The following is a 25348-nucleotide window of genomic DNA, read 5'->3' on the forward strand; positions in this document are numbered from 1 at the left end:
TTTCACAGCACAAGTCCAGGTGACCATGAGGGTACGTTTATCAAAGCTGGGGACAAAAAAACCTGGGGACAGTGAAGTAAGGGCTTAGCACAGAAGCAGCAACAGGAGAGCCTTGGCTGGGCTGCTTCGGCTCACTGGGAAGTCAGAGGAAAGGGGGCCTTGGAGACAGGTTCAGAGGGTTAGGCTAGCCCAGGTGAGAGCTGCCACTGCCCATTAGCACCTCCCCCCCCCCTCCCCCCCAGGTTGCAAGCCTCACGTGGTTCCTTAGGGTTTTGGAGATGCATGCTTGTGGGGAAGAAGAGGAAGGGGAAGGAGTGGACATGCTCCCAGCAGGAGAGCACAGTGCTGGGTCCTTTGTCTTGAGGGTTTTTATCTCTCTTGCAGGCAGGAATCTTAGGGGAGGTCTCAGGGCGTGGTTTCCGCAGAAAATTCATCAGTTTTCAGGCGTGCTCTTCCAGGGTCACGGCCTTTACTGGCAGGGCAGGGGTCAGTCACTGCAGCAGGCCCTGGCATCACCCACCTGGTGGTGCCGCTTTTCTGGGCCTGGAGCTGAAATACAACTGAGGCCCAGATGTCATCTCCAGGAGGCGAACTGCTGTGTCTGGCTGTAAAGTCCTCGGCCGGTTTGTTCAGCTCTCTGCCTCAGTTTCCCTGTTCCACTTGTCCTGGCTTACTGGCCTGTCTCAGACATTGTGGCAGTTATTCTTCCTACACACCTTTTATGGTTAGCCCTGGGGTAGATGTTTCTAGCAGCCTCAAGGTCTTCCTCCAGTGAATGTGACCCACTGACGGGTGAAGGTATTGTCTACTTTTGAACTCAGATTTGGCTGCAGCTGGTGGGAGATAAGAGGGTTCACATTAGGTTTCAAGCATCCCCTGAACAATGAAGATGGACCCTCTCCTCGCCTAACTCCTGTCCATTGGAGGGAGGCGAGCTTTCTCCTGGTCCTCCCTGCAGGCCCTGGCATCAGAAGGTGGCCGGTGGGGTGGTGGGATGTATATATTTCTTTGATTTAGCTACAGATCTCAGGATGATAAGGTACATAACGGCAGTGCTACATAGCAAACCATTTGTCTGGCCGGGTTTTATTTACTTGCTCCAAACTGTTTTTGAGTCATTGCATATTTTCACCCAAAACATCCCATAGACACTACCTGCTCTGTGGGGATGGGCGTGGTGAGGCAGGACCACGTGATATTTTTACTTGGTAAAGAGTTACAAGGTTAACACTTGTGTTATCCATCTGTCCTCATCTCAACCAAGTTTAGGCAATTACAAATACAGTTCTAAAATCAGTATGCCTTACAATTTCCCCCTTTATGGTGGTTGATTTCACCAAATAGACTTTAAGTTCCTTTCCCAAAAGCCATACTTTTCATGCCATGAATGTTTTTTCTCTCTCCCAGTGAACAGCAAAAGGAGCTGGCGAAGAAGCATGAAAAGCTTGTTGTGTTACTCAACCACGCGATGGGAAAAAAAGCCATCGCCGCTATTTACATCAATGAGACTTATACAAAAATAAACTTGGAGAAAGAAGAAATAAGACTGAAAAAGAAAAGTATTCAAGGTAAAGAGGCGATAATAGTCAAAGACAAAGGAGAATATTTGAAGGCAAAAAGAAGGTTGAGTGGCCAGGTAAGTGGCATGATTTATTTTTTATGGTACAGAATTATCCAGAATCTCAAGCACGAAATGGGGAATAATTTATTTGTCCGGAAGGCTAGCTAGCGCTCCTGTGCTGTCCTCTGTGAACACTGGGATGGGAAATAGAGTAGAGATCCTTAGAGTTTAGGAGATGCATGCCTGTGGGAGAGATGACGGGGAAGGGCAAGGTGTGGACATGTTCCCCAGCGGGAGAGCGCATGCACTGGCCCTTTGTCTTGGGGTTTTTAATCTCCTTTGCAGGTGGGAATCTTAGGGAAGCCCCTTGGGGAAGATAGCTAATTGTATAGCAGCATCTCAGTTCATGAGAAAGAATATGAGTGACAGGATTTGTATCACTGGGGTGGCCCCTGGCTCATCTGCAGCCCTATAGGGACCAGGAATTTGCCTCCATGTCATCTGGTTGCCTTCGGCCGTTCTGAAGCCGTGTCTCTATGGCAGGACTAGGAAGTTCAGCCCTGCCCCAGCCTGCTGCACCTGCTGAATCAATCTGACAGAGAGAGAGAGAGAGAGAGAGAGAGAGAGAGAGAGAGAGAGAGAGAGAGAGAGAGAGATCTTTGTCTCTTTGTCTCCTGGGATTATAACCAGGAGCTTGTTCAAAATAACCAATTAGCTTCCCAAGGTTTCAAGGGTTTCTGCTGGGCCTGACAATGGCTTTCCCCGGTTAGACTGACAGGCCTCTGGGGTCAGGCACCTCCTCTGCACCATTTTAACTTTACCGAGCATGTTCATATCTCCCCCTGCTCCACACACAATCGGGTCCTGGAGTGGGGAAGAGAAGGGTGTTGACGCCCTTGGAGGGACAATGCTGCGATTTCTTGGGATGTGAAGCCGTAGCTTCCTGGTGGGGCAGACGGGCCCCTGCTTCCCAGCCGAATATGCTCAACAGTGTCTGACGTCCTTGGCTTCTGTTCCCATCAGTAAGTAGCTAACGGCGGTAACACTGTGTCTTTCAGGAATAGTTTTACACTAAAACCATGGATCGTCCTTTTTGAATATCGATAGCTCAGGCTTAGTCATCCTGGGAATGGGCTCTTGGTGAAGGAGCTGGCAAGAAGTCCCTTGGGCCCTCTGCAGCCACTAAACTGAATTTGGGAAAGCCCAGCTCCCAGGACCTTAGCGGGGCTGAAGCCCCTGGTCGCCTGACCCGCAGTGCTGGAGTCAGCCAACATCCACGTCTCAAAAACAGTGAGGGGCTCCTGTCCCTGGGCGAGAACTCACTTGGTGATTACTGTCACAAGGAAATGGGAATATCAGGACAACAAGAACCAAAAGGCATTTTACTGTTTTCGTGCCATATTGACAAGGAGGCTGAGCAGCTCTCGGTCACCCTGCTGTTCCAGCCCTCTTCCTCTCTCTGAGCACCCCAGACCCCAAAGTGGAGCGGCTCACTTAAGTCACAGGAGCCAAAAGTGGGGTGTGTCTGTGTGGGCACAGCTGGGAGGGGGGGTGAGAAGTGGGGGAGCCCTGCTCCTTCTCTTTACTTCCCCGGGGACTTAATTGGTCCTGCAGCGGTGGCGTCGGATACGCAGATGAGTGCTTTGTCCATCAGAAGGCTCCAGGACGGGGATTCTGTCCATGTCCTTCGTGCTGCATCCCAGCATTACCAACAGAGCCTGGCGTGCCTCGCACATGGAGACACTGGGTCATGTGACTCCACTGAATGAACGAGTTTCTGACTTCATTTTACACCCTACGGGGAAATCACCCCCCGCCTCCTATTCTTTAATGTAAATGTTAAAATGCAAAAAGGAGGCACAAAGGAGCTCAAAACGTGGACATGCAAACATGGCAGGCTCTTCCTTATGTGAATAGCCTGTCTCGGGGTCTACAAACATTTTCTGAAGGGGTCAGATGGTAAATGTTTAGGGCTTTGTGGGCCATACAGTCTCTGCCACAAACAACGATGCCATCTTAGCACGAAAGTAGCCACAAACAACACCTAAATGTATGAATGTATGAGAGCAGCTGACAAAAACAGGTGGTGGCTGGATTTGAGCCAGGGCTAGGAGTTTGTTTACCCCTGGTGATCTCCTTGGAAAATGGCACCAGTTAGGACGCTTTCAGATGCAAACGGCAGAAGCCCTGACTCCAGCTGGCTTAGACAGTAAGGGCATTTGTTATCTCACGCAGTAGGAATTACCAGTGCAGAACAGTATCCAAGACTCATTAATTCAGTGGCTCATCATCCTCTCCTCCATCCTTCATCTTTTTAAAAATGTTGAAAGTATTACAGATATCCCTTTTCTTCCCCCAAAACTCCCCGCCCCCACACACCCGTAATTGCACGATTGTCTGTGTCCATGAGTTATGCATGGACATTGGTTCCATGCTTCTATGTCTCTGGCTCTATTTGTTCATGAGTTTATTTTGTTTGTTAGATTCCAAATATAAGGGAGATCATATGATACTTTTCTTTCTCTGACTGGCTTACTTTGTTTAGCTGTCTCAAAGGGTAGGAGATCCTTTTTCACAGCTGCATAGTGTAGTGTTCCATGGTGTAAATGTACCACATGCAGAACAGGATCCAGGACTGTTTTTACCCACTCATCTACGGATGGGCCCTTGGGCTGCTGTTTCCAGATCTTAGCTATTATAAATAGCACTGCTATGCACATAGGGATGCATGTATTCTTTCTGATTGGTGTTTCAGGCTTCTTAGATCATATTCCTAGACGTGTGATTACAGGGTCAAATGGCAGTTCCATTTTTAATTTTTTGAGGAAACTCCATACTGTTTTCTTTGGTGGCAGCACCAGTTTGCATTCCCATCAACAGTGTACGAGGGTTCCCTTTTCTCCACATCCTCGCCAGTACTTGTTGTTTGTTGATTTGTTGATGGTAGCCATTCTGACAGGTGTGAGATGGTACCTCATTGTCATTTTGATTTGCATCTCTTCGATGATTAGTGACTTGGAGCATTTTTTCATATGTCTCTTGGCCATCTGGATGTCCTCTTTAGAGCCATATCTATTCAGGTCCTTTGCCCATTTTTTTATTGGATTGTTTGTCTTCCTTTTGTTAAGTTGTATGAGTTCTTTATATATGTTGAAAATTAACACCTCATCAGATGTATCATTGGCAAATATATTCTCCCACGCAGTGGGCTCCCTTTTCATTTTGTTGCAGGGTTCTTTTGCTGTGCAGAAGCTTTTTATTTTTAAACATCTGTTTATCTCCTTTGTTTCTTTTGCCCTAGGACCATGGTCAGCAAACTGTGGCTCGCGAGCCACATACGGCTCTTTGGCCCCTTGAGTGTGGCTCTTCCACAAAACACCACGTGCGGGTGCGCGTACAGTGCGATTGAAACTTCCTGGCCCATGCGCAGAAGTTGATTTTCGGCCTGGGCAAGTCTATTTTGAAGAAGTACTATTGATATTTGGCTCTGTTGACTAATGAGTTTGCCGACCACTGCCCTAGGAGATGTATCAGCACAGATATTGCTACGGGAGATGTCTGAGATTTTGCTGCCTATGATTTCTTCTAAGATTTTTATGGTTTTACGACTTACATTGAAGTCTTTTATGCATTTTGAGTTTATTCTTATGTATGGTCTAAGTTGAAGGTCTAATTTCATTTTTTTTGCATGTACCTGTTCAATTTTCCCAACATCATTTGTTGAAGAGACTGTCTTTACTCTATTGTATTCCCTTGCCTTCTTTTTCAAATACTGATTGAGCGTAATGGCTTGAGTCTATTTCTGGGTTCTCTGTTCTGTTCCACTGATCTATATGCCTGTTCTTGTGCCAGTACCAGGCTGTTTTGTTTACAATAGCTTTGTAGTATAATTTTATATCTGGTGTTGTGATCCCTCCAATTTTGTTCTTCTTTCTCAAGATTGCTGCTGCTACCCAGGGTCTTTTTTGGTTCCATATAAATTTTGGAGTATATGTTCTAGATCTGTAAATATGCCATTGGTATTTTAACAGGAACTGCATTGAATCTATAGATTACTTTGGGTAGTGTGGACATTTTGATGATGCTCATTCTTCCAATTCATAAACACGGTATATTCTTCCTATGTTTGTATCTTCCTCTATTTCTTTTTTTTTAATGTCCTATAGTTTTCGGAATACAGGTCTTTTGCCTCTATGGTTAAATTTATTCCAAGGTGTATATTTTTGTTGCAATGGTAAATGAGATTTTTTTTTTTTTTTTAGTTTCTCTTTCTGAGAGTTCATTATTGGTCTATAAGAATACCATCAATTTCTGGATGTTAAATTTGTATTCTGCTACTTTGCCAAATTCATTTATTACATCTAGTAGTTTTTTGGTGGAGTCTTTAGGGTTTTCTCTGTACAGTATCATGTCATCTACGACTAATGACAGTTTTATATCCTTTTTTTCAATTTGAATGCCTTTTGTTTTTTCTTCTTGTCTGATTGATATGGCTAGGACTTCCAATACTATCTATAATATTAAAAGTGTAATATGCTAATTAGACTGGACAGCTGAACGACCTTCCAGACGTCATTCCGAACGTCCTTCCTGACGAAGATGTGGGGTCAGGGGCCAAGGCAGAGGTGGTTAGGGGCAATCAGGCAGATGAGCAGTTAGGGGCAATCAGGCAGGTAGGTGAATGGTTAGGGGTGATCAGGCAAGCAGGCAGAGGTGGTTAGGGCAGTGGTTGGCAAACTGCAGCTCGCGAGCCACATGTGGCTCTTTGGCCCCTTGAGTGTGGCTCTTCCACAAAATACCACGTGTGGGCACGCATGTACAGTGCGATTGAAACTTCATGGCCCATGCGCCGAAGTCAGTATTTTGTAGAAGAGCCACACTCAAGGGGCCAAAGAGCCACATGTGACTCACGAGCCAGTTTGCCAACCACTGGGTTAGGGGCATCAAGCAGGCTGGCGAGCAGTTAGCGGCATCAGGCAGACTGGCAGAGTGGTTAGAGGTGATCAGACAGGCAGGCAGAGGGGTTAGGGGCAATCAGGCAGGCAGGCAGAGTGGTTAGGGGCAATCAGGCAGGCAGACTGGTGAGCAGTTAGGAGCTAGCAGTCCCAGATTATGAGAGGGATGTCCAACTGCTGGTTAGGCTCAATCTGGCTCGGGCCTAAACTAGCAGTTGGACATCCCCCTGAGGGGGTCCCAAATTGTGAGAGGGTGCAGGCTGGGCTGAGGGATCCCCTCCTCCCCTGTGCACGAATTTCATGCACCAGGCCTCTAGTATTGAATAAAATACTAGCAGACAATCCTGTTTTGTTCTTGTTCTTAGGGGAAATGGTTTTAGTTTCTGCCTATTAAGTATGATTTGCCTGTAGGTTTGTCATATATGGCCTTTATTATGTTGAGGTATGGTCCCTCTCCACTTTGCTTAGAGTTTTTATCAAAAATGAGTGTTGGCCCAGCCAGTGTGGCTCAGTAGTTGAGTGTCAACTTATGAACCAGGAGGTCATGGTTCAATTCCCAGTCAGGGCACATGCCTGGGTTGTGGGCTGGATTCCCAGTGTGCGGTATGTAGGAGGCAGCCAGTCCATGATACTTTCTCATCATTGATGTTTCTATCTCTCTCTCCCTCTGCCTTCCTCTCTGAAATCAATAAAAATATATTTTTTAAAATGGGTTGTTGGATTTTGTCAAATGCTTTTTCTGTATCTATTGATATGATCATGTGATTTTTTCAATTTGTTTATGTGATGTATCACATTTATTGATTTGCAAATATTGTACCGGTCTTGCATCCCTGGAATAAATCCCACTTGGTCATGGTTTATGATCTTTTTAATATATTGTTGATCTGATTTGCTAGTATTTTGTTGAGGATTTTAGCATTTATGTTTATCAGGGTTATTGGCCTATAATTCTCTTTCTTTGTTGTGGCCTTATCTGGTTTTGGGATTAGGATAATACTGGCCTCAAAAAAGAGCCTAGAAGTCTTCCTTCTTCTTGAATTTTTTGGAATAATTTAAGGAGGAGAGGTGTTAGTTCTTTGAATGTTTGGCAAAACTCCCCTGTGAAGCCATCCAGACCCGGGCTTTGGTTGCTGAGTTTTTTTGTTTTTTGTTTTATACTGCTTCAGTTTCATCAGTTGTTACCAGGCCTATTCAGGTTTTTGTCTTCTTCCTGATTCAGTTTTGGAAGATTGTATGTTTCTAGGAACCTGTTTATTTCACCCAGGTTGTCTAGTTTGTTGGCATATAGTTGTTTGCAGTATTTTCTTATAATCCTATTTCTGTGGTGTCCGTTGTTACTTTACCCCTTTCATTTCTGATTTTATTTATTTGGGTCTGTCTCTGTGTTTCTTAATGAGTCCAGCTAAAGGTTCATCTATCTTGTTTATCTGTTAAAAGAACCAACTCTCAGTTTCATTGAACTTTTTGTATTACTTTGTATTTTTTATATTGTTCCCTGGTAGAGTTAGGTCCAGCACAGCATTAGACTAATTCCAGTCCATCAGTCCATCCTGTGTGGAGCCCACATGTCTGCGGGCCGTGTAGGCAAGTGCAGAGTCTGAGGGCATACCCCCTGCAATAAGAGTCCCACGAGAGCAAGAGCTTCCTTTGTTCAGGAGCATATGTGTCTCAGGTTTTGTGCCCTTGCAGTAGCCACATCTATTCTGGCCAGTGACCTGCTCCCAGGTGTGACTGATAGGCAATCACCCTCCCTAGACCACCTAGACTTTACTGGGCATGCGTGTATTCTTTCTTTGTCTAGTCCAGCGGTTCTCAACCTGTGGGTCGCGACCCCTTTGCGGGTCAAACGACCCTTTCACAGGGATTGCCTAAGACCATCCTGCATATCAGATATTTACATTACGATTCATAACAGTAGCAACATTACAGTTATGAAGTAGCAACGAAAATAATTTTATGGTTGAGTCACAACATGAGGAAATGAATTTAAAGGGCCAGAAGGTTGAGAACCACTGGGAGTCCCTTCCCCCTGGATCTGCGGGGAACAGACTTGGAGCTGTTAATTTATTTTCTTTATTAACAGAAAATAAATTATTTTCTTTATTATCTTAGAGAAAGGGAGGGAGAGAAGGAAACATCCAAACATCCATGTGAGAGAGAAACATCAATTGGTTGCCTCCCACATGTGCCCCCTACTGGGTATCGAACCTGCATCCTGGATATGTGCTCTGACCTGGAATGGAACCCGCCACCTTTAGGTGTTCAGAACAATGCTCCAACCAACTGAGCCATCAGCCAGGGCTGGTTATTATTTATTGTTGATATACTTAGATTGAATATGATATACTTAGATTGAATATGAATTAGATTGATAAAATTTAAAAAAGGAGTTTCTAAACTTTGCTGCCCTCATAAGCTTTTTCATTGGTTTGTGTTTGTCACTACAGATGAATGAATATGAAAATATCTGTGAATCTAAGAAACAGGATGCTTATTATAGGAAGAAACAATTGGATAAATTAAGGATTAAAGAGATGGACATAAAAGAAAAAGTTATTACCAGCACAGTGGTAAGAAAGGATAAACTATGCTTTTCAAGCCTGACCCGGGCACCTCAATATACACTACCTTTAATATGACTGGTAACAGGCGTTTTAAAAAGGAATTGATTTTAAGTTACGTGCTGGAAGAATATTTTTGTCATGTTAACATTTCCTGATACTTTAGTGTGTTGTATTGCAATTGTGTTTTCTTCTTCAGGAATATGGTGGGAAGAAAAAAGTTTGGCACACCTTAGGTACAGATTGCATTTGGATGGACCAAAATACTGTAAAACTGATTATTTTTAAATGCATACAATACCATATATAACATTTTTATGATATTGCTTTATTTTACATAACAAAAGAAATAACCAGGGGCAAATTCCTTAATTCTGGGTATGTGATGATAAAACAGAATTTAGTCTCTCCATTTATATTGGTTACAGGAACATAATAGGGAAAAACATAATAGGGAAAGGGGACTATTTGTTTATTCAAGTTAGCAAATACTTGAGAACTCTGCAGTTCTATTTTTAAAAATACTAATAACATTGAATGAAAGCCAGTACTATGTTAAGTATTTTGTGGGGATCATCATTATTTTAAAAATTAGAAAACTGGACCTTATGGAGGTGACTATACTTGAAAACGTTAATGATAATACCACTTCTATGTTAATTAAAACAGAAATGGATGGTAATCTATCACAGTTAGTTGAATTGAGTCTTCATTTCTTCTATCTGCATTGAGAAATACATGTAAAACTGTATATGGGCAATAGTAATACTGAAACATCACACTTCTTACCAGAATGCTCAGCCAATTCCATTTTATTTTCTATATGGTGGTCCTGATCATTTTAGTTTTATTATATCGGTTATGACATCCAATTACAAAACATTGGTCAAGTCAAAATTCCCCCTCCCAATATATTTAAGAATATCATTACCTATTTTTTAAATATCAACATAGTAAGGAAGCGTGAGTCAGGCTAAGGAGAAAGTAGGGATTGCATAAAACACATTTGATCTGCATGCCCCCCAAGTACACACCTCTCGTTTGGACCTCATAAATCAAAGCCAAGTGCCCTCTGAGTTCTAACTTGGGAAAATGAAGCACATGCTCCTTAACCTGTGCTCCAAAGATCTCTAAGGCCAGATGAGACAAGGCTTGAAAGTGTCATTTTCCCTCTCGCCCCGTCATAGCCTGCCCACCCCGCCCTACCTTACTGGTGGAGAATAGTGTTTAAAGCACAAACTTGAGTGTCAAAGAGACCTAGGTTCAAACCTTGACTCTACAAGCCCAGATTTTTTTCACCTATAAAATAGGGTAAGTCTTAGCTGGTTTGGCTCAGTGGATAGAGCCTGTGGACTGAAGGATCCTGGGTTTGATTCTTGTCAAGGGCACATGCTTGGGCTGCGGGCTCGATCCCCAATAGGGAGCGTGCAGGAGGCAGTCGTTCAATGATTCTCATCATGGATGTTTCTGTCTGTCTCTCCCTCTCCCTTCCTCTTTGAAATCTATAGAAATGAACAATGTAAAGTGGGGTAATACCATTGCCTTCTTCGAAGGGCTTTTGTGGAGATCAGACATTGGTGAAGTTTGTTGTTATTGCTCAAGATTAGAAAACAACATTTTGGCTGTGGACTGAGACAGTAGGAGATATCAGATTAATCTTCCTGTGGTACCTTTAGTTTAGAAAACTCTGCACCCAGGTCAAGCTGATGCCATGTTGGCGGAAAAGAATAATGGTGCGTGGTCCTCAATATGGCCTACATATCCAGGGCAGGGAGAACTGGGGACAAGAGGTGACCAGTGTCATTCCTGATGGCCTTGGCATTTAGTCACTAATCCTCATGGCCAGCCGGAGTCCTTTAGACGTTCTGCTGATTGTTGGTGGCAGTTCTAGGATTTTAGACCCTGTTACTCTGGAATTAGTTATAGCCCAGAAGTTCAGTCCCAAGGATGCTTGCAGCGGTTCTCATCCTTTGGGTCACCAGCCTGTGGGTCGCAACCCCTTTGGGGGTCGAATGACCCTTCCACAGGGTTCACCTAAGACCATCGGAAAACACATATATAATTACATATTGTTTTTGTGATTAATCACTATGCTTTAATTATGTTCAATTTGTAACAATAAAAATACATCCTGCATATCAGATATTTACATTACGATTCATAACAGTAGCAACATTACAGTTATGAAGTAGCAACGAAATAATTTTATGGTTGGGGGTCACCACAACATGAGGAACTGTATTAAAGGGTCGCGGCATTAGGAAGGTTGAGAACCACTTCTTTAGAGAAAGAAAGAGTTCTGGGGAGCTGTCACCTGTCTCACGTGGCATGATGGAGAGCACCTTTATGCTGCCCAGGTGTGTCCATGACCCCACTTTGGCGTGCAGGCTTAGATGGCATTCGATAATCTGCCCTGGCACCTGTGCTGCAGAGCGGAGGGATCTGACCAGCTCCATTCTCCCTCACAAGCCGAAACGCAGGCCCAGGGCTCTGATACATTTGCCTTCCCTCTTCTTTATTCCCAAACTGCATTGCCAACATAGCTGTCTCACTATGAATTTTCTTCATCCGTATTTCCTTTTTAAAATTAGGCTAACATTTTTTCACAGCCTTCACCGGTTTTATTTTCAAACTTCTGATTAAATATTAAGAGAGAAATTTCTCTTCAGCATGAACATAGCTATCAGTTGAGGTGAAAGACCCAATTTGTCTAGACCTGTTTATAATATCATTCTTCTCTCCTGGAATAACATTTTGGAGATGATTATGAAAATATAGATTTGTTTATTTTTAAAAATGATAGTCAAGGTGAATTTATGTCTTGAAAGTTGTTTTTATAGTTGTCACATCCTCACTACTATATTTGGTTGCTCTCCCCCCCCCAAATATTATTTTTTATTTCTGCCCTAGTTTATATTTTGAAGAAACAATTGCAATGATTGCTTTTATTTTAACTAAAGGACACCCCCAGTGCAGAAGTTGAGTGGGTGACACATGAATATTTAGTGAATCGAACCACCATCCTGAATCATTTGACAATGACTGAATGCCATAATTTTTTTAAATTTTCAATAGGAACTTAGTGATCACAATTTAGAGATAGCAGAACTAAATCAATCAATAAGGCATTGGGAAGAACAGATCGAAGAAATAAAGAAAATCTGTAATAGCCTGGAGGAAAAAATGTAAGTATGATACTTTATTTTTACTGAAGCATTTCTCAGTGTTATGTTTCTTTCCTTTAAAAAATTTTATTAGATGAAAATTATAATCTTTTAGTTTACTAAAATTTGTGTGCTTGCAAGCTGGAGAGAAACACCTCTTCATTTTGAAATTAATCAGTCTTTCCCGTGATCAAGAGAAAATATTGGGGATGATGCAGTCAGCTCAGGAAAAGGAAGGGACTCGGTGGGCTGTATTATTCTCACTTCCATTCCGGGATTCCTGCCAATGAATATGCCCCCAGGAAGGCATTCATGAGGCCCGCCGCAAGGCTACCCACTCCCCTACCCATATGGTTACAGTGGCTGTTCTTAGTCGAGGGAGATTTGCAGAGTTTATTGAGAAATTATAGGGACGCCCCTGGGTAAAAACTTTTACCCACGGGACTGGAACCAGAAACTTAAGGGAATCTTTCATCCCAAGGCCCACACTCTCTCTTCCTTTTGCAAAAGGGTTTCATCTTTCTCTCTGTCTGCATACTGTTCTCTTCCTGGTGAGCCATGGCTAAGCATGACCATTCCAAACCCTCTGAAATTACCTGGCACAGGCCTGCTCATCGTTAGAGATTGGCCAATAGACTCTCTTCCAGGAGAATTCGCAGATTTCCCATCAAAAGCCGTTTGGCTCAGCCCTGGCCAGTGTTGCTCAGTGGTTAGAGTTGTGGTCGGCAAACTGCGGCTCGCGAGCTACATACGGCTCTTTGGCCCCTTGAGTGTGGCTCTTCCACAAAACACCACGTGCGGGTGCGCACGTACAGTGCGATTGAAACTTCGTGGCCCATGCGCAGAAGTCGGTTTTCGGCCTGGGCGAGTCTATTTTGAAGAAGGACTGTTGATATTTGGCTCTGTTGACTAATGAGTTTGCCGACCACTGGGTTAGAGCATTGGCCTGAGCACTGAAGGGTTGAGGGTTCGATTCCCTGTCAAGGGCACGTACCTGGGTTTCAGATTTGATCCCCAGTCCAGGTTGGGGCATGTGCAGGGGGCAACCAATCTATGTGTCTCTCACATTTCTCTCTCTCTCTCTCTCTCTCTTTCTCTCTCTCTCTCTCTCTCACTCTCTCTCTTCCTCACTCCCTCTCACTCCCTACCTTTCACTCTCTCTAAAAATCAATAGAAAAAATACCCTCAGGTGAGGATTAACAGCAACAAAAACTGTTTGGCTCAGCTTTGGACCAGAAGGCAAGGTCTTGTAATACAAATATATGGCTTCTGGGCCTACCTCCAGAGTTCGATTTAAAAGACAAATTGTGAACTGAACAGATTCCATAAGACAAGTTAACTTCACATGTGGAATCATGTTATAAAATGGCTCATTTCTACATACAGAGGTTTGAATGTATTGTGATTAAAATTAAGTCTTTTAAAACAGCAATTGCCCAGTATAGTAATCATCAACTGGTCCATAAAGTAGGCACTAATCTTTGTACCCAGTACCAGATTTAACATAGGAAGACTCAAGAATTACTACAATTCAAACTCAGAATAAAAAATCTTTTTCTTTGAAAGTTTAATAGTTTTAGTTCATATATGTTTTAAAGAAAAACTAGGCAAAGAACCATAGTGGAAGATACAGATTAGTTCTTAAATTATTTCCAGGACTTATGATTAAAAATATTGCTACACTCAGGATACAATATTGATACCCAGAAATCAATGGCATTTTTATATACCGATAATGAATTCTCAGAGAGAGAAAATAAAAACAACAATCCCATTTGCCATTGCTTCTTAAATGATTGAATAGAATAATAAAGCATTAATTCGTCAATTCTAAAAAGTAAAATCTTTTGTCTGTTATAATGAATATATAAATATGTTATATAGGACAATATGGCTTTGCTGAAAAAATATGTCTTAATATGAATTTGTTTGGCTTCCTTTGTTCATAGATTTCTTTTAAAGAAAAACAAGAAAAAACTGGGAGAGAAAACTATTACTGACAAAAATGAATTTTTTCAGAAGATAAAGGAGGTAGGAAGACAGAAATTATTATTTTTTAGATTATAATTAGATTTTCTTTTTAGTTAGTATTTTAAGTAAATGGAGAAATTTTCCAAAACTAGTTTTTTCATTAACTAATAATCATGATCAGTCACAGTAATTGATTTAAAGATTTTATTCCCTCCCAGAGCACTTTAAGTATAAAAGAAAAATTTCTAATGAGAAGATGAATTATTTTCTTGATAACTTTTCAAGTGGATATGGTTATTTTACATTAGGAATATCCATGGCTAATGGACATTTTTATGTGAGTTAATTAGAAAAATTAGGAGCTTCTTGCTGTTGTATAGCAACCCATACTGTACTTAATAATTTTAGTGGAATATTTGAGTCGAATTTAGACCCCAGGAGAATTCCCTAGACATTATAAAACTTAGGTTATAAGAAATATGATATTTTAAGTAAGTAATCATGGCTATAAACCAAGATTTCTCCACAAGATAGTCAATGAAGCATTTATTATGAAAGTTGAACAATTAGAGACAAAGTACAATTAAAGCTTAACAGAAATCCTTTAAATGTCATCGTTTAGGGTATGATAAATCTATATATATAAAAGCCTAAGCGACCAGCTGACCCTGTGATGCGCAATGACCACCAGGGGACAGATGCTCAACACACAGGCATGGAAACATGGAACAGACTGATGAATCTCAGAGGGAAAAGGGAAGGGGAGAGGGCAGGAAGAGATTAACCAAAGATCTTATATGCATACTAGAGGCCCAGATTCATGCACCGATGGGGTCCCTTGGCCTGGCCTGCAGGGATTGGACCGAAACCAGCTCTCCAACATCCCCTGAGGGGTCTCGGATTGTGAGAGGGCACAGGCCAGGCTGAGAGACCCCACCGGTGCACAAATTCATGCACCGGGCCTCTAGTCTATAATAATAAAAGGCTAATATACAAATAGACCAAACGACGGAACAACCGAACAACCAGTTGCTATGATGTATGCTGACCACCAGGGGGCATGTGCAGAACATGGTGGATGTTGGCCGTGGCAGGATGGTGGAGCAGGTGAGCAGGGGCTCCAGACCAAGGTGGAGGGCCGGTCTTTGTCATAGGGGCAAGCCTCTGGTAATTATTGAAAATTCTTTCCTCCTTTGCGCCACAGTCCCGCCAGGTGCTCACACCTGCTGCTGGTGCCAGCACTACTTGTACCTGCTGCCAGTGCCCGGTTCTTGTCCCAGTCACTCGGTGCCATCAGTGGGTGCGAGCAACGGCTACAAGCCCTGATTGCCCCTGAGGGCTTCTCTACCTCCCCCTGCTCCCGAGGGGCTATTGGAGCAGCAGCCCCCACTTGCACTCGCTGACCCCACTGGCTCTGCTCACATCTTCTGCTGGCGCTGGCCCAATCGCTCTACACCATCAGCGGGTGCAAGTGGGGCTAGTGCTGTCAGCACATGGGAGCGGCGGTGGGAGTAGCGCTGCCGGCAGACAGGGGACCGGGGACGTGGTGAAAGCGGCCAGGCAGGGGCACAGAGGATGGGTTGAGACCCGCCCCTGTACCTACCACAGTTTTGTGGCCCACACTTTCTTTCAAGGTGCACGAATTCATGCACTGGGCCCCTAATAAAAGCATAATATGCTAATTAGACTGGATGTCCTTTCAGACAAAGCCAGGGCTGTGAGTTAAGCCTGGGTCCCAGGTGCCTGCCAGCAGCTGGAGGGAAGCACGGGTCCCCGGTACCAGAGGCAAGACCAGCCAGAGGGAAGCCTGGGTCCCGGGTGCCAGAGGAAGCCGGTGCCCACAGCTGGGGGAAGGAAGGCCTACTCTTGCATGAATTGCATTGGGCCTCTAGTAAAATATAAAACAGTATATATACTATGACCCAATTACACACACACACACACACACACACTAGTGGCCTGGTGCATGAAATTCGTGCACGGGGGGGGGGGTGTCCCTTAGCCCAGCCTGCACCCTCTCCAATCTGGGACCCTTCAAAGGATGTCCTACATGGTTTATAGGGATTGGGCCTAAACCGGCAGTCGGATATCACTCTCACAATCTAGGACTGCTGGCTCCTAAACACTCACCTGCCTGCCTGCCTGCCTGATTGCCCCTAACCACCCTGCCTGCTGGCCTGCTCGCCCCCAGCTGCCTCCCCACTGCCGGCCTGCTCACCCCCAAATGCCCGCTGCCAGCCTGATCACCCCCAACTGCCCCCCGTGCCAGTGTACTCACCCCCACCTTCCCTCCCCACTGGCCTGTTTGCCCCCAACTGCCCCCCTGCTGGCCTGCTCACTCCAAATTGCGCCCCCCCCCCCGCTGTCCTGATCACCTCCAACTGACCCCCACTGATGGCCTGCTCACCCCCAACTGGTCCCCCTGCTGGTCTCGCTCCCAACGGCCCCGCCCCCCATCAGCCTGATCACCCACAACAGCCGTCCCATCCTGGCCTGATCACCCACAACTGCCCTCCCCTCTTGGCTTCTAACCACCTCTACCTCGGCCCGGCCACCATGGCTTTGTCCAGAAGAACATCTGGAAGGTCTCCTGGAAGGTCTCCCATTCTAATTAGCATATTACCCTTTTATTAGTATAGATAGAGGCCTGGTGCATGGGTGGGGGCTGGCTGGTTTGCCCTGAAGGTTGTCCCAGATCAGGGTGGGGGTCCCCGCTGGGGTGCCTGGCCAGCCTGGGTGAGGGGCTGATGGCCATTTTCAGGCTGGCCACACACCCTGGCGACCCAAACTCCCAGCCTCTCCTTTTTTTTTTTTTTCAGTGCCTCCTTGAGCGGAGGCCAGGGTGGGCTCGAAGCAGGTATCTGGGATTTATTTATCTTTTATAATTGAAACTTTGTAGCCTTGAATGGAGCTCAGGGCCGGCCAGAGCAGATGGGAAGCTTGGCTTCCTCCATCGCCCGGGGCAACGCAAGCCTCCTGCTCGCTCTAGCTCCGTGGCCACCACCATCTTAGTTGGGTTAATTTGCATACTTGCTCCTGATTGGCTGGTGGGTGTAGCAGAGTGGTGGAGTGATGGTTAATTTTGCATGTTTCTCTTTTATTAGTGTGTGTGTGTGTGTGTGTGTGTGTGTGTATACACCTTTAGGTTTGTTTGTGACCACAGACCATGGCTTGTTAGCTCCTGATTCACCCTTCGCCAGAGAGGGAAGCTCTTTGGGATCCCAGACAACGTGATGGGCGATTTATCAGACTCAACACCTGGATGAGCTCCAAGTGTTGGCTTTTGTCCCCCTTGTCATGTAAGAAAACCAAAATTCAGTTTCCACATGTTTTCTTCCATATCTGTAAATGTCCTAAGGGTACAAAGGACTTTTCAGTGCTAGATTTACCACTATGGATTCTTGCTTTCTTATTGAATTAGACCTAGAAATTCCTCATCATCTTGTTAGTTCTTCAACACTTAAGGATTTTTTTTTCACTCAGCTATTTTAGCAATCCTCAGCCAGACGGTTATTTTGAACTGAATACTAAATCTATCTTTTTCACCTCATTTGATGGAATTCAACAGAGACATCCAAACACAAAGTTTTTACCTCTTTCAAACCACTAAAAAGTACTCCTTTTTTTCCCTTAAGTAGAAACATTTAACAAGAAGCAAGCATAATATCCAGTGAAAGAGGTTTTGAGCAAGAACTTCTGTTGCTATTATACTTTACCTCCCCAGTGTAGTTCATCTTCTGGAAAAAAGACATACGTCATAAAGTGAATTATCCCGGTTTCGTAATCCCAGTTTGTATTTCGGTATGAATTATTACTCTGCAGTTTTGCATCAGTGTTTATTACCTTTCTACACTTAGCACATAAGTTATAGAAGACGCCCCAAAGTGTATAATTGGATAGTTGATATAGAATTCAATCACTCACTCTTTGTGGCATAGTCATTGTTTGCTAAGCAATATGCTCAGTGCTCTAGCGAGTTGCCTACCTGACTCTAACTCCCCTCAAAGGACCTGTGAAGCAGGCCCTCTACTTCAGTTATTTTGTGTGTGTTTTTTTCTAGATGAATGAAAAAATATACAAAGCTCAGTTAGAAAACAAAGATCTACAAGAGAAATTGCAGACTCTTACCAGACAATATAAGATTGTGTTACAGGAGGAAGATAAAGCTCATATGCAAAAAAAGAAAATACAAGAAGAGTATGTTTCTATTTCTGATCCATATATGAGTTAACATACTGTAGTTATGGGGTGCTTTCCTTGCTGTCAAAGTGGTAACCCTTCACCTGAACTTATTCTAGTTTTAAAACCTATTGACACTTAGATAAAGTACTTTCCGTTGCAGGCGTGTTCCTATCAATGTGTGGAAATGTGAATAAAATCATAACCTTCCTATTATTCTTTCTGCAAGTTAGAGACAAAAATACAAACAAACCACTTTTTATAAAATGCTTACATCTTGTTTAATCCCATTGAGGTAGGTATTTTGATCCCCATTTTTTGGATGGGAAAATCGAGGTTCATTAACAGGTAAAGTTTCTTTTCAAGGTCACACCCCTGGGAAGAGGTAGAGCCAGTATTCAAAACTGGCTCTAACTGGTTTGGCTCAGTGGATAGAGCATCAGCCCACGGATCCAAGGGTGCCCAGCATGATTCTGGTCAAGGGCATATACCTTGGTTGTGGGTTTGGTTCCCCAGTAGGGGGCGTGCAGGAGGCAGCTGATTGATGTTTCTCATCAATGTTTCTCTCTCTCTTTCTCTCTGTAAAATCAATAAAATATATCAAAATTGGTCTGATCGACCCCTTTACCTTTCACAAAAGAATACGGCAGAATTAATACATGTAGTAGGAGAGACACACACATTCAGAGGGATAAAGCACTACACAGCTGTTCTTATTGTTTTGTGGTTACTATTATAATTAGTGCTTTTTTCATGGCTTGGGAATTTTCATAACTTTAGATTTAGCCACGACATGCAGAAAGACTTTGTTTCTATTTTTACTGATTCATTGGGAAAATTCATTAGGTCAATAGTTTATGAACTGGATTTTCCAAACTACTTTTGAAAGTTTTAGTGATGGCATATTTTCTCATGCTGAGGATTTGAAAAATGATTATTTAAACCTTTAAAATATGATAGCTCTGTGTTTGTTTTTTTATGGTAGAAATAAAAAACAACTGAAATTTATTGCTGAGAAAGAAAACTTCCTGTCACAAAGAAAAGTAGACATCAAAAATATGGAAGAAGGACTTGTCACGCTTTCTGAACTTTATCGGTATGTTTGTTGCCTTCAAAATTTTTAATCTTCATTCCTCTCTGCATTTTTAAAAAATAAATAGTAACAACAAATATATGTCAATTTCTAATCTCCTACGAAAAAGGAGGTTTATAATTCAGTCTCTGTTTTACAATCCTGAACAGTCATTATCATTGAATCTTTCATTGAAAGGGCAGACAGGTTCTAAGTTCTATACAAGTTGCTGAGCATGAGGAGTGGACAAGTTAGGGATCTAGTGACAAGAATGTGCCCAAATGTTATTTCAGCACTGACCCCCCCATGATGTTCATTTCTACCATTCTAAATCACTCTAATTGCTATTTTAATTTTTTCTGATTAAAAAAGTAATGCCTATACCTGATTTTAAAATTTAAATATAGAAGTTTGTAACTTCAAGTGTAAGTTACCGAAATCTCTCCACAGAAATAATTACTGTTAACAGTTTGCTATACATGCTTTCTAATATCTATATATATAAAAGCCTAACCAACTGAATGAGTGAACAACTGGTCAACCAGTCGCTATGATGCACACTGACCACCAGGGGGCAGACGCTCGGCAGGAGCTATCCCCTGGTGGTCTGTACACTCCCACAGCAGGAGCACTACTCAGCCAGCAGCGCAAGCTTCTCCCGCCTCCACAGCAGTGCTACCAAGTGGCAGCAGCAGCAGGTGCATCAGGGCTGGAATGAGTGGGAGCAGCACCTGGCCCCGGCTTGGGCTTCTCCCCAGCCACCTGCAGGGATGCGGGGATCATGCTGAAACTGGCAGCCCAACATCCTCCAGGGGTCCCAGATTGAGAGAGGGCACAGTCCAGGCCCAGGGACCCCACTGGTGCATGAATCCATGCACTGGGCCTCTAGTATATATTTATATTTATCTATACATAATATGTACATACTAGAGGGGTCTCTCGGCCTGGCCTGTGACCCCTTGGGGGATGCCGAAGAGCTGGTTTCGCCTGATCCCTGCAGGCCAGGCCGAGGGACCCCACTGGTGCATGAACCCATGCACCAGGCTTCTAGTGTGCATATAAGATCTTTGGATAATCTCTTCCTGCCCTCCCCCATTCCCCTTCCCTCTGAGATTCATCAGTCTGTTCCATGTTTCCATCATTCTGTTCCTCGATTTCCCTCTGTTGGTCATTGCGCATCATAACTACCACCCTGTCGGCTGGTTGCTTAGGCTTTTATATATATAGAATAGAGACCCGGTGTGTGAAATTCGTGCTTGGGTAGGGTCCCTAGGCCTGGCCAGCTATCAGAGTTGATCTGTGGGGCTCCTGCTCCCATCCACCTTGGCTGGCCTGGCACCACCGGCTCGCCAGCCCTGCCCCCCACTGCTGGTTGGGGTCTGTGGGCCGGGGGCAGCTTCTGCATTGAGTGTCTGCCCCATGGTGGTCAGTTTGCATCATAGCAATGGGTCGTTCCGCCAGTCATTCCGCTGTTCAGTTGATTTGCATATTAGGGTTTTATATAGCTAGATTATGCATTTATTTACTCAAAACTTGGGTTGCAGTCTTTTGTAATTGGATTTTTCCCACTTAAAATTATATCTGGGTAACTTACACAATATCATATGTCAGTTATATCTCAATAAAGCTGGAAAAATTATATCTGAGAGAATAATAAAACCATGGTTGGTGAAAGTTATGGGATTCTTTGCACTGATTTTGACACTTACCTGTTGAGTTTAAAACTATTTAAAAATAAAGAAAAAATCATATATACAGGACCTCTTTCCTCATTCTTTTCTTTGACTGCATAGTATTTCTTCTGCAGATTATACTGTATTTTATTTAACTAATACTTTGTTGATGGAAATTTTTTTCTGTTTCCTATATTACTAACAATTTTCTCTTTTTTTAAAAAAAATATATTTTATTGATTTCTACAGAGAGGAAGAAAGAGGGACAGAGAGCCAGAAACATTGATGAGAGAGAAACATCGACCAGCTGCCTCCTGCACACTCCCCACTGGGGATGTGCCCGCAACCAAGGTACATGCCCTTGACCGGAATCGAACCTGGGACCCTTCAGTCTGCAGGCCGACGCTCCATCCACTGAGCCAAACCGGTTTGGCAATATTACTAACAATTTTCAAAGTTAACATTAACATATCTCTGTCCACCTATGTGACTATTTCTCTTTTTTAAAATTTTTTATTGTTTAATGTATTACATAAGTCTCCTTTTCCCCACATTAACCTCTCCCTGGTCGCCCCCAACCCCCAGAATATGCCCTCACCAGCCCCCCTTCCATCTGTGTCCATTGGTTATGCTCATATGCATGCATACAAGTCCTTTGGTTGATCTCTTACCCCCTCACCCCTGCCTTCCCTCATAGGTTGGACAGTCTGTTCAATGCTTCTATGATGTTGGTTCTATTTTTGTTCATCAGTTTATGTTCATTATATTCCACAAATGAGTGAGATCATGTGGTATTTTTCTTCCGTTGACTGGCTTATTTCACTTAGCATAATGCTCTCCAGTTCCATCCATGCTGTTGCAAATGGTAAGAATCCATTCTGTTTTACAGCAGTGTAGTATTTCATTGTGTAGATGTTCCACAGTTTTCTAATCCACTCATCTGCTGATGGGCGCTTAGGCTGTTTCCAAATCTTAGCTATTGTAAATTGTGCTGCTATGAACATAGGGGTGCATATATCCTTTCTGATTGGTGTTTCTGGTTTTTTTTGGGATATATTCCTAGAAATGGGATTACTGGGAAAATGGCAGCTCCATTTTTAATTTTTTGAGGAAATGCCATACTGTTTTTCCACAGTGGCTGCACCAATCTGCATTCCCACCAGCAATGAAGGAGGGTTCCTTTTTCTCCACATCCTCACCAGCACTTGTTGTTTGTTGATTTGTTGATGATAGCCATTCTGACAGGTGTGAGATGGTACCTCATTGTTGTTTTGATTTGCATCTCTTGGATGATTAGTGACTTTGAGCATGTTTTTATATGTCTCTTGGCCTTCTGTATGTCGTTTTTTTTTAAATAAAAAAAGTGTCTATTTAGGTCCTTTGCCCATTTTTTGATTGGATTGTTTATCTTCCTTTTGTTAAGTTGTATGAGTTCCCTATAAATGTTGGAGATTAAACCCTTATCGGAGATAACATTGGCAATATGTTCTCCCATGCAGTAGGCTTTCGTGTTGTTTTGTTGATGGTTTCTTTTGCTATGCAGAAGCTTTTTATTTTGATGTAGTTCCATTTGTTTATTTTCTCCATTGCCCTAGGAGTTGTATCGGTAAAGATATTGCTATGACAAATGTCTGCTATTTTGCTATCTATGGATTCTTCTAAGATTTTTATGGTTTCCCACCTTACATTTAAGTCCTTTATCCATTTTGAGTTAATTTTTGTGTATAGTGTAAGTTGGTGTTCTAGTTTCATTTTTTTTTTTTGCATGTATCTGTCCAATTTTCCCAACACCATTTACTGAAGAGACTGTCTTGAATCCATTGTATGCTCTTGCCTCCTTTGTCAAATATTAATTCAGTATAGTGGCTTGGGTCTATCTCTGGGTTATCTGTTCTGTTCCATTGGTCTATATGTCTGTTCTTATGCCAGTACCAGGCAGTTTTGAGAACAGTGGCTTTGTAATATAGCTTGATATCTGTTATTTGTGATCCCTCCAACTTTGCTCTTTTTTCTCAAGATTGCTGAAGCTATTCGGGGTCTTTTTTTATTCCAGATGAATTTTTGGAGATTTTGTTCAAGGTCTTTGAAGTATGCTGTTGGTATTTTAATGGGGATTGCATTGAATGTATAGATTGCTTTGGGTAGTATGGACATTTTAATGATGTTGATTCTACCAATCCATGAGCACGGTATATTCTTCCACTTGTTTATGTCTTCTTCTATCTCTTTTTTCAGCGTGGCTAGTTCTTTATAATAAATCCTAAAAGTTGAATTCCTGGGTCAAAGAGGGTTATGTATTTTTTATTTTTATAATTATGAAATGCCCTATGTAAATATTCTATCATTTTACACTCACTAATACTGGGCATAAAGCAACTTATACTGTCTTTGGGCACATGATCAAGACTAACAACAGGCAATAACTAATGAATGGTATATAACTGAAGAATAGCGTGAATTATTAAGAAACAATCAAAGAAGGGTGAAGGAAAGTAAAGGAGTTCTTCTTTGTTATATAAAGATTTAAAACTGTAGGCCTTTAAAAGCAAATCAGATTTTTTCTCTTTGCTTATCAAATGGGGGAATAATATCGCCACTCATAGAGAGATAAATGACTTGAATATAGGATACTGAAGAGACTAACTTACAGAAAACTAAGATGGGTGGTGATGAAAATTTGACACATATCAACAGAAAGGTAGAGCAGGCAGGAAGTGTAGCTTTCTGGTTGCATGTCCATATATTGTTAAATCATATTTTTAAACATCTATTTTCCATCTTGTGAGCCTCAGAAAAGAAACTATAAACCCTTCACTATAGAGAGCAGGAAAATAGAACCGAGTTGATTGAGGTTTTACGTTCCTTGTGAATAATGCAAATTTACAGTGAATTATTGTGTCATCATTACTCTGATCACCAGGAAGCTCAGAGCCAAATACTGGCATCCATTAAGGATTTTTTTTCTATTACTGTTGCTTTATTTTAAACTAGTCAACCCCTGTGGGAATTAAATTTAAAATGTAAATAAATAAAATCAATAACGTTGGGGCAGATTATAAAGAACCCTGCAGTTCCAGGGGAGGATATTATGTTTATTTTGGTAAGAAATTGATTTCAAATAGAGAAGAAAAAAAACACATGAGCACAGTGTGTTTTTAGTTTCTTTAACAGTATTTCCTATTCTAAGTTGCATTTGCCGATATTTCTATCTTTTAAAAAGGTATAAAGTCTCATTTTACTTATGTGGCCTTTAACTCATCACTGTGCATGATGAAGCACTTAGGGAATAGAGGGAATGAAAATAATAAAGGCTTCTGATGTCTATGTTAGAGCCCTCACATTTTTATCCATTTCTGATTCACCAGAAAAATCTTCCATCCTGAATACTATTTACCCCTAGTTCAAGCATTTCTATTGACATTCTGAATTAAACGTTGTAGCAAATCGTAACTAATCTAGAATTCAGAGGTCCTCGCCGGTTTGTTGACTCTGACTCCTCCTACATCAGGGTGTTGTTTCCCTTCTTCTGTGGGCAGCGAGTCTGCCTTCGTCACAGGGGCCCCGACTTGCTGTTCTGTTCCCGGTGTCTTTACAAACAGCGAGGTCCTTTCCTTGGTGGGATTGCTCCTCCATTCCGGCAACCCACGTGTCTCCTCCTGTCAAACAGGAACCTCCAATAATCTTTCTCCAGCTGCGTCCCCAGAGTCTGTTCCCTCTCCTTGGATGTCCACCTCAATACTTGCAAAATCAGTGTGTGCTTGCACAGAACTTCAGTTATCTTTCTGTCATTCTGCCACTAAGTTCTTCAGTGGTTTCACAAGGTTTGTTTCGTGTCCCAATTAAGCAATAACCTTATTGCGCATAAGATTGACACATAAATTTTTATATATTCTGACAGCTCCTATAAATAAATGCCAAATCCAATATCTTTTTCATGTTTTCAGAGCAACACAGGAAGTCTATCGGAAGCACATAGAAATCCTGAGTGAAAACCTGGAAAGAGAAATTCAGAGATGGTAAAGAAAACCAGTTCCTTTGTGTATGTTATTTAGTATCTGAATGGACAGTGCCCCAAAGTAGGGAGGAAATCAGAGTACTTGTTGGTTGCTAGAATCCAAGAAACTGATTTTCTTAAGCTAAACTGTGTGAGTTCTGGATCTACATGTATGTATATAAGTGTGTATATGTGTGTGTGTGTGTGTGTGTGTG

The 25348-nt window shown here is 42.6% G+C and overlaps 1 protein-coding gene across 1 annotated transcript in view; it reads left to right on the forward strand.

Moving 5' to 3' along the window:
* The window catches only part of CCDC175 (coiled-coil domain containing 175), a gene marked incomplete at both ends in the record, with an annotated part of 56826 nt that overhangs the window by 12005 nt on the left and 19473 nt on the right, over nucleotides 1-25348 (forward strand). The window contains 7 exons of the mRNA XM_081086367.1: nucleotides 1408-1636; nucleotides 8967-9089; nucleotides 12156-12265; nucleotides 14194-14275; nucleotides 18276-18412; nucleotides 19380-19490; nucleotides 25084-25155. Of these exons, the coding sequence (XP_080942493.1) occupies nucleotides 1408-1636; nucleotides 8967-9089; nucleotides 12156-12265; nucleotides 14194-14275; nucleotides 18276-18412; nucleotides 19380-19490; nucleotides 25084-25155 (864 nt within the window). The remainder of the gene's footprint in view (nucleotides 1-1407; nucleotides 1637-8966; nucleotides 9090-12155; nucleotides 12266-14193; nucleotides 14276-18275; nucleotides 18413-19379; nucleotides 19491-25083; nucleotides 25156-25348) is intronic.

The sequence above is a fragment of the Myotis nattereri genome (genome assembly GCF_964212035.1).
Source record: "Myotis nattereri genome assembly, chromosome: 1".
NCBI lineage: Eukaryota > Metazoa > Chordata > Mammalia > Chiroptera > Vespertilionidae > Myotis > Myotis nattereri.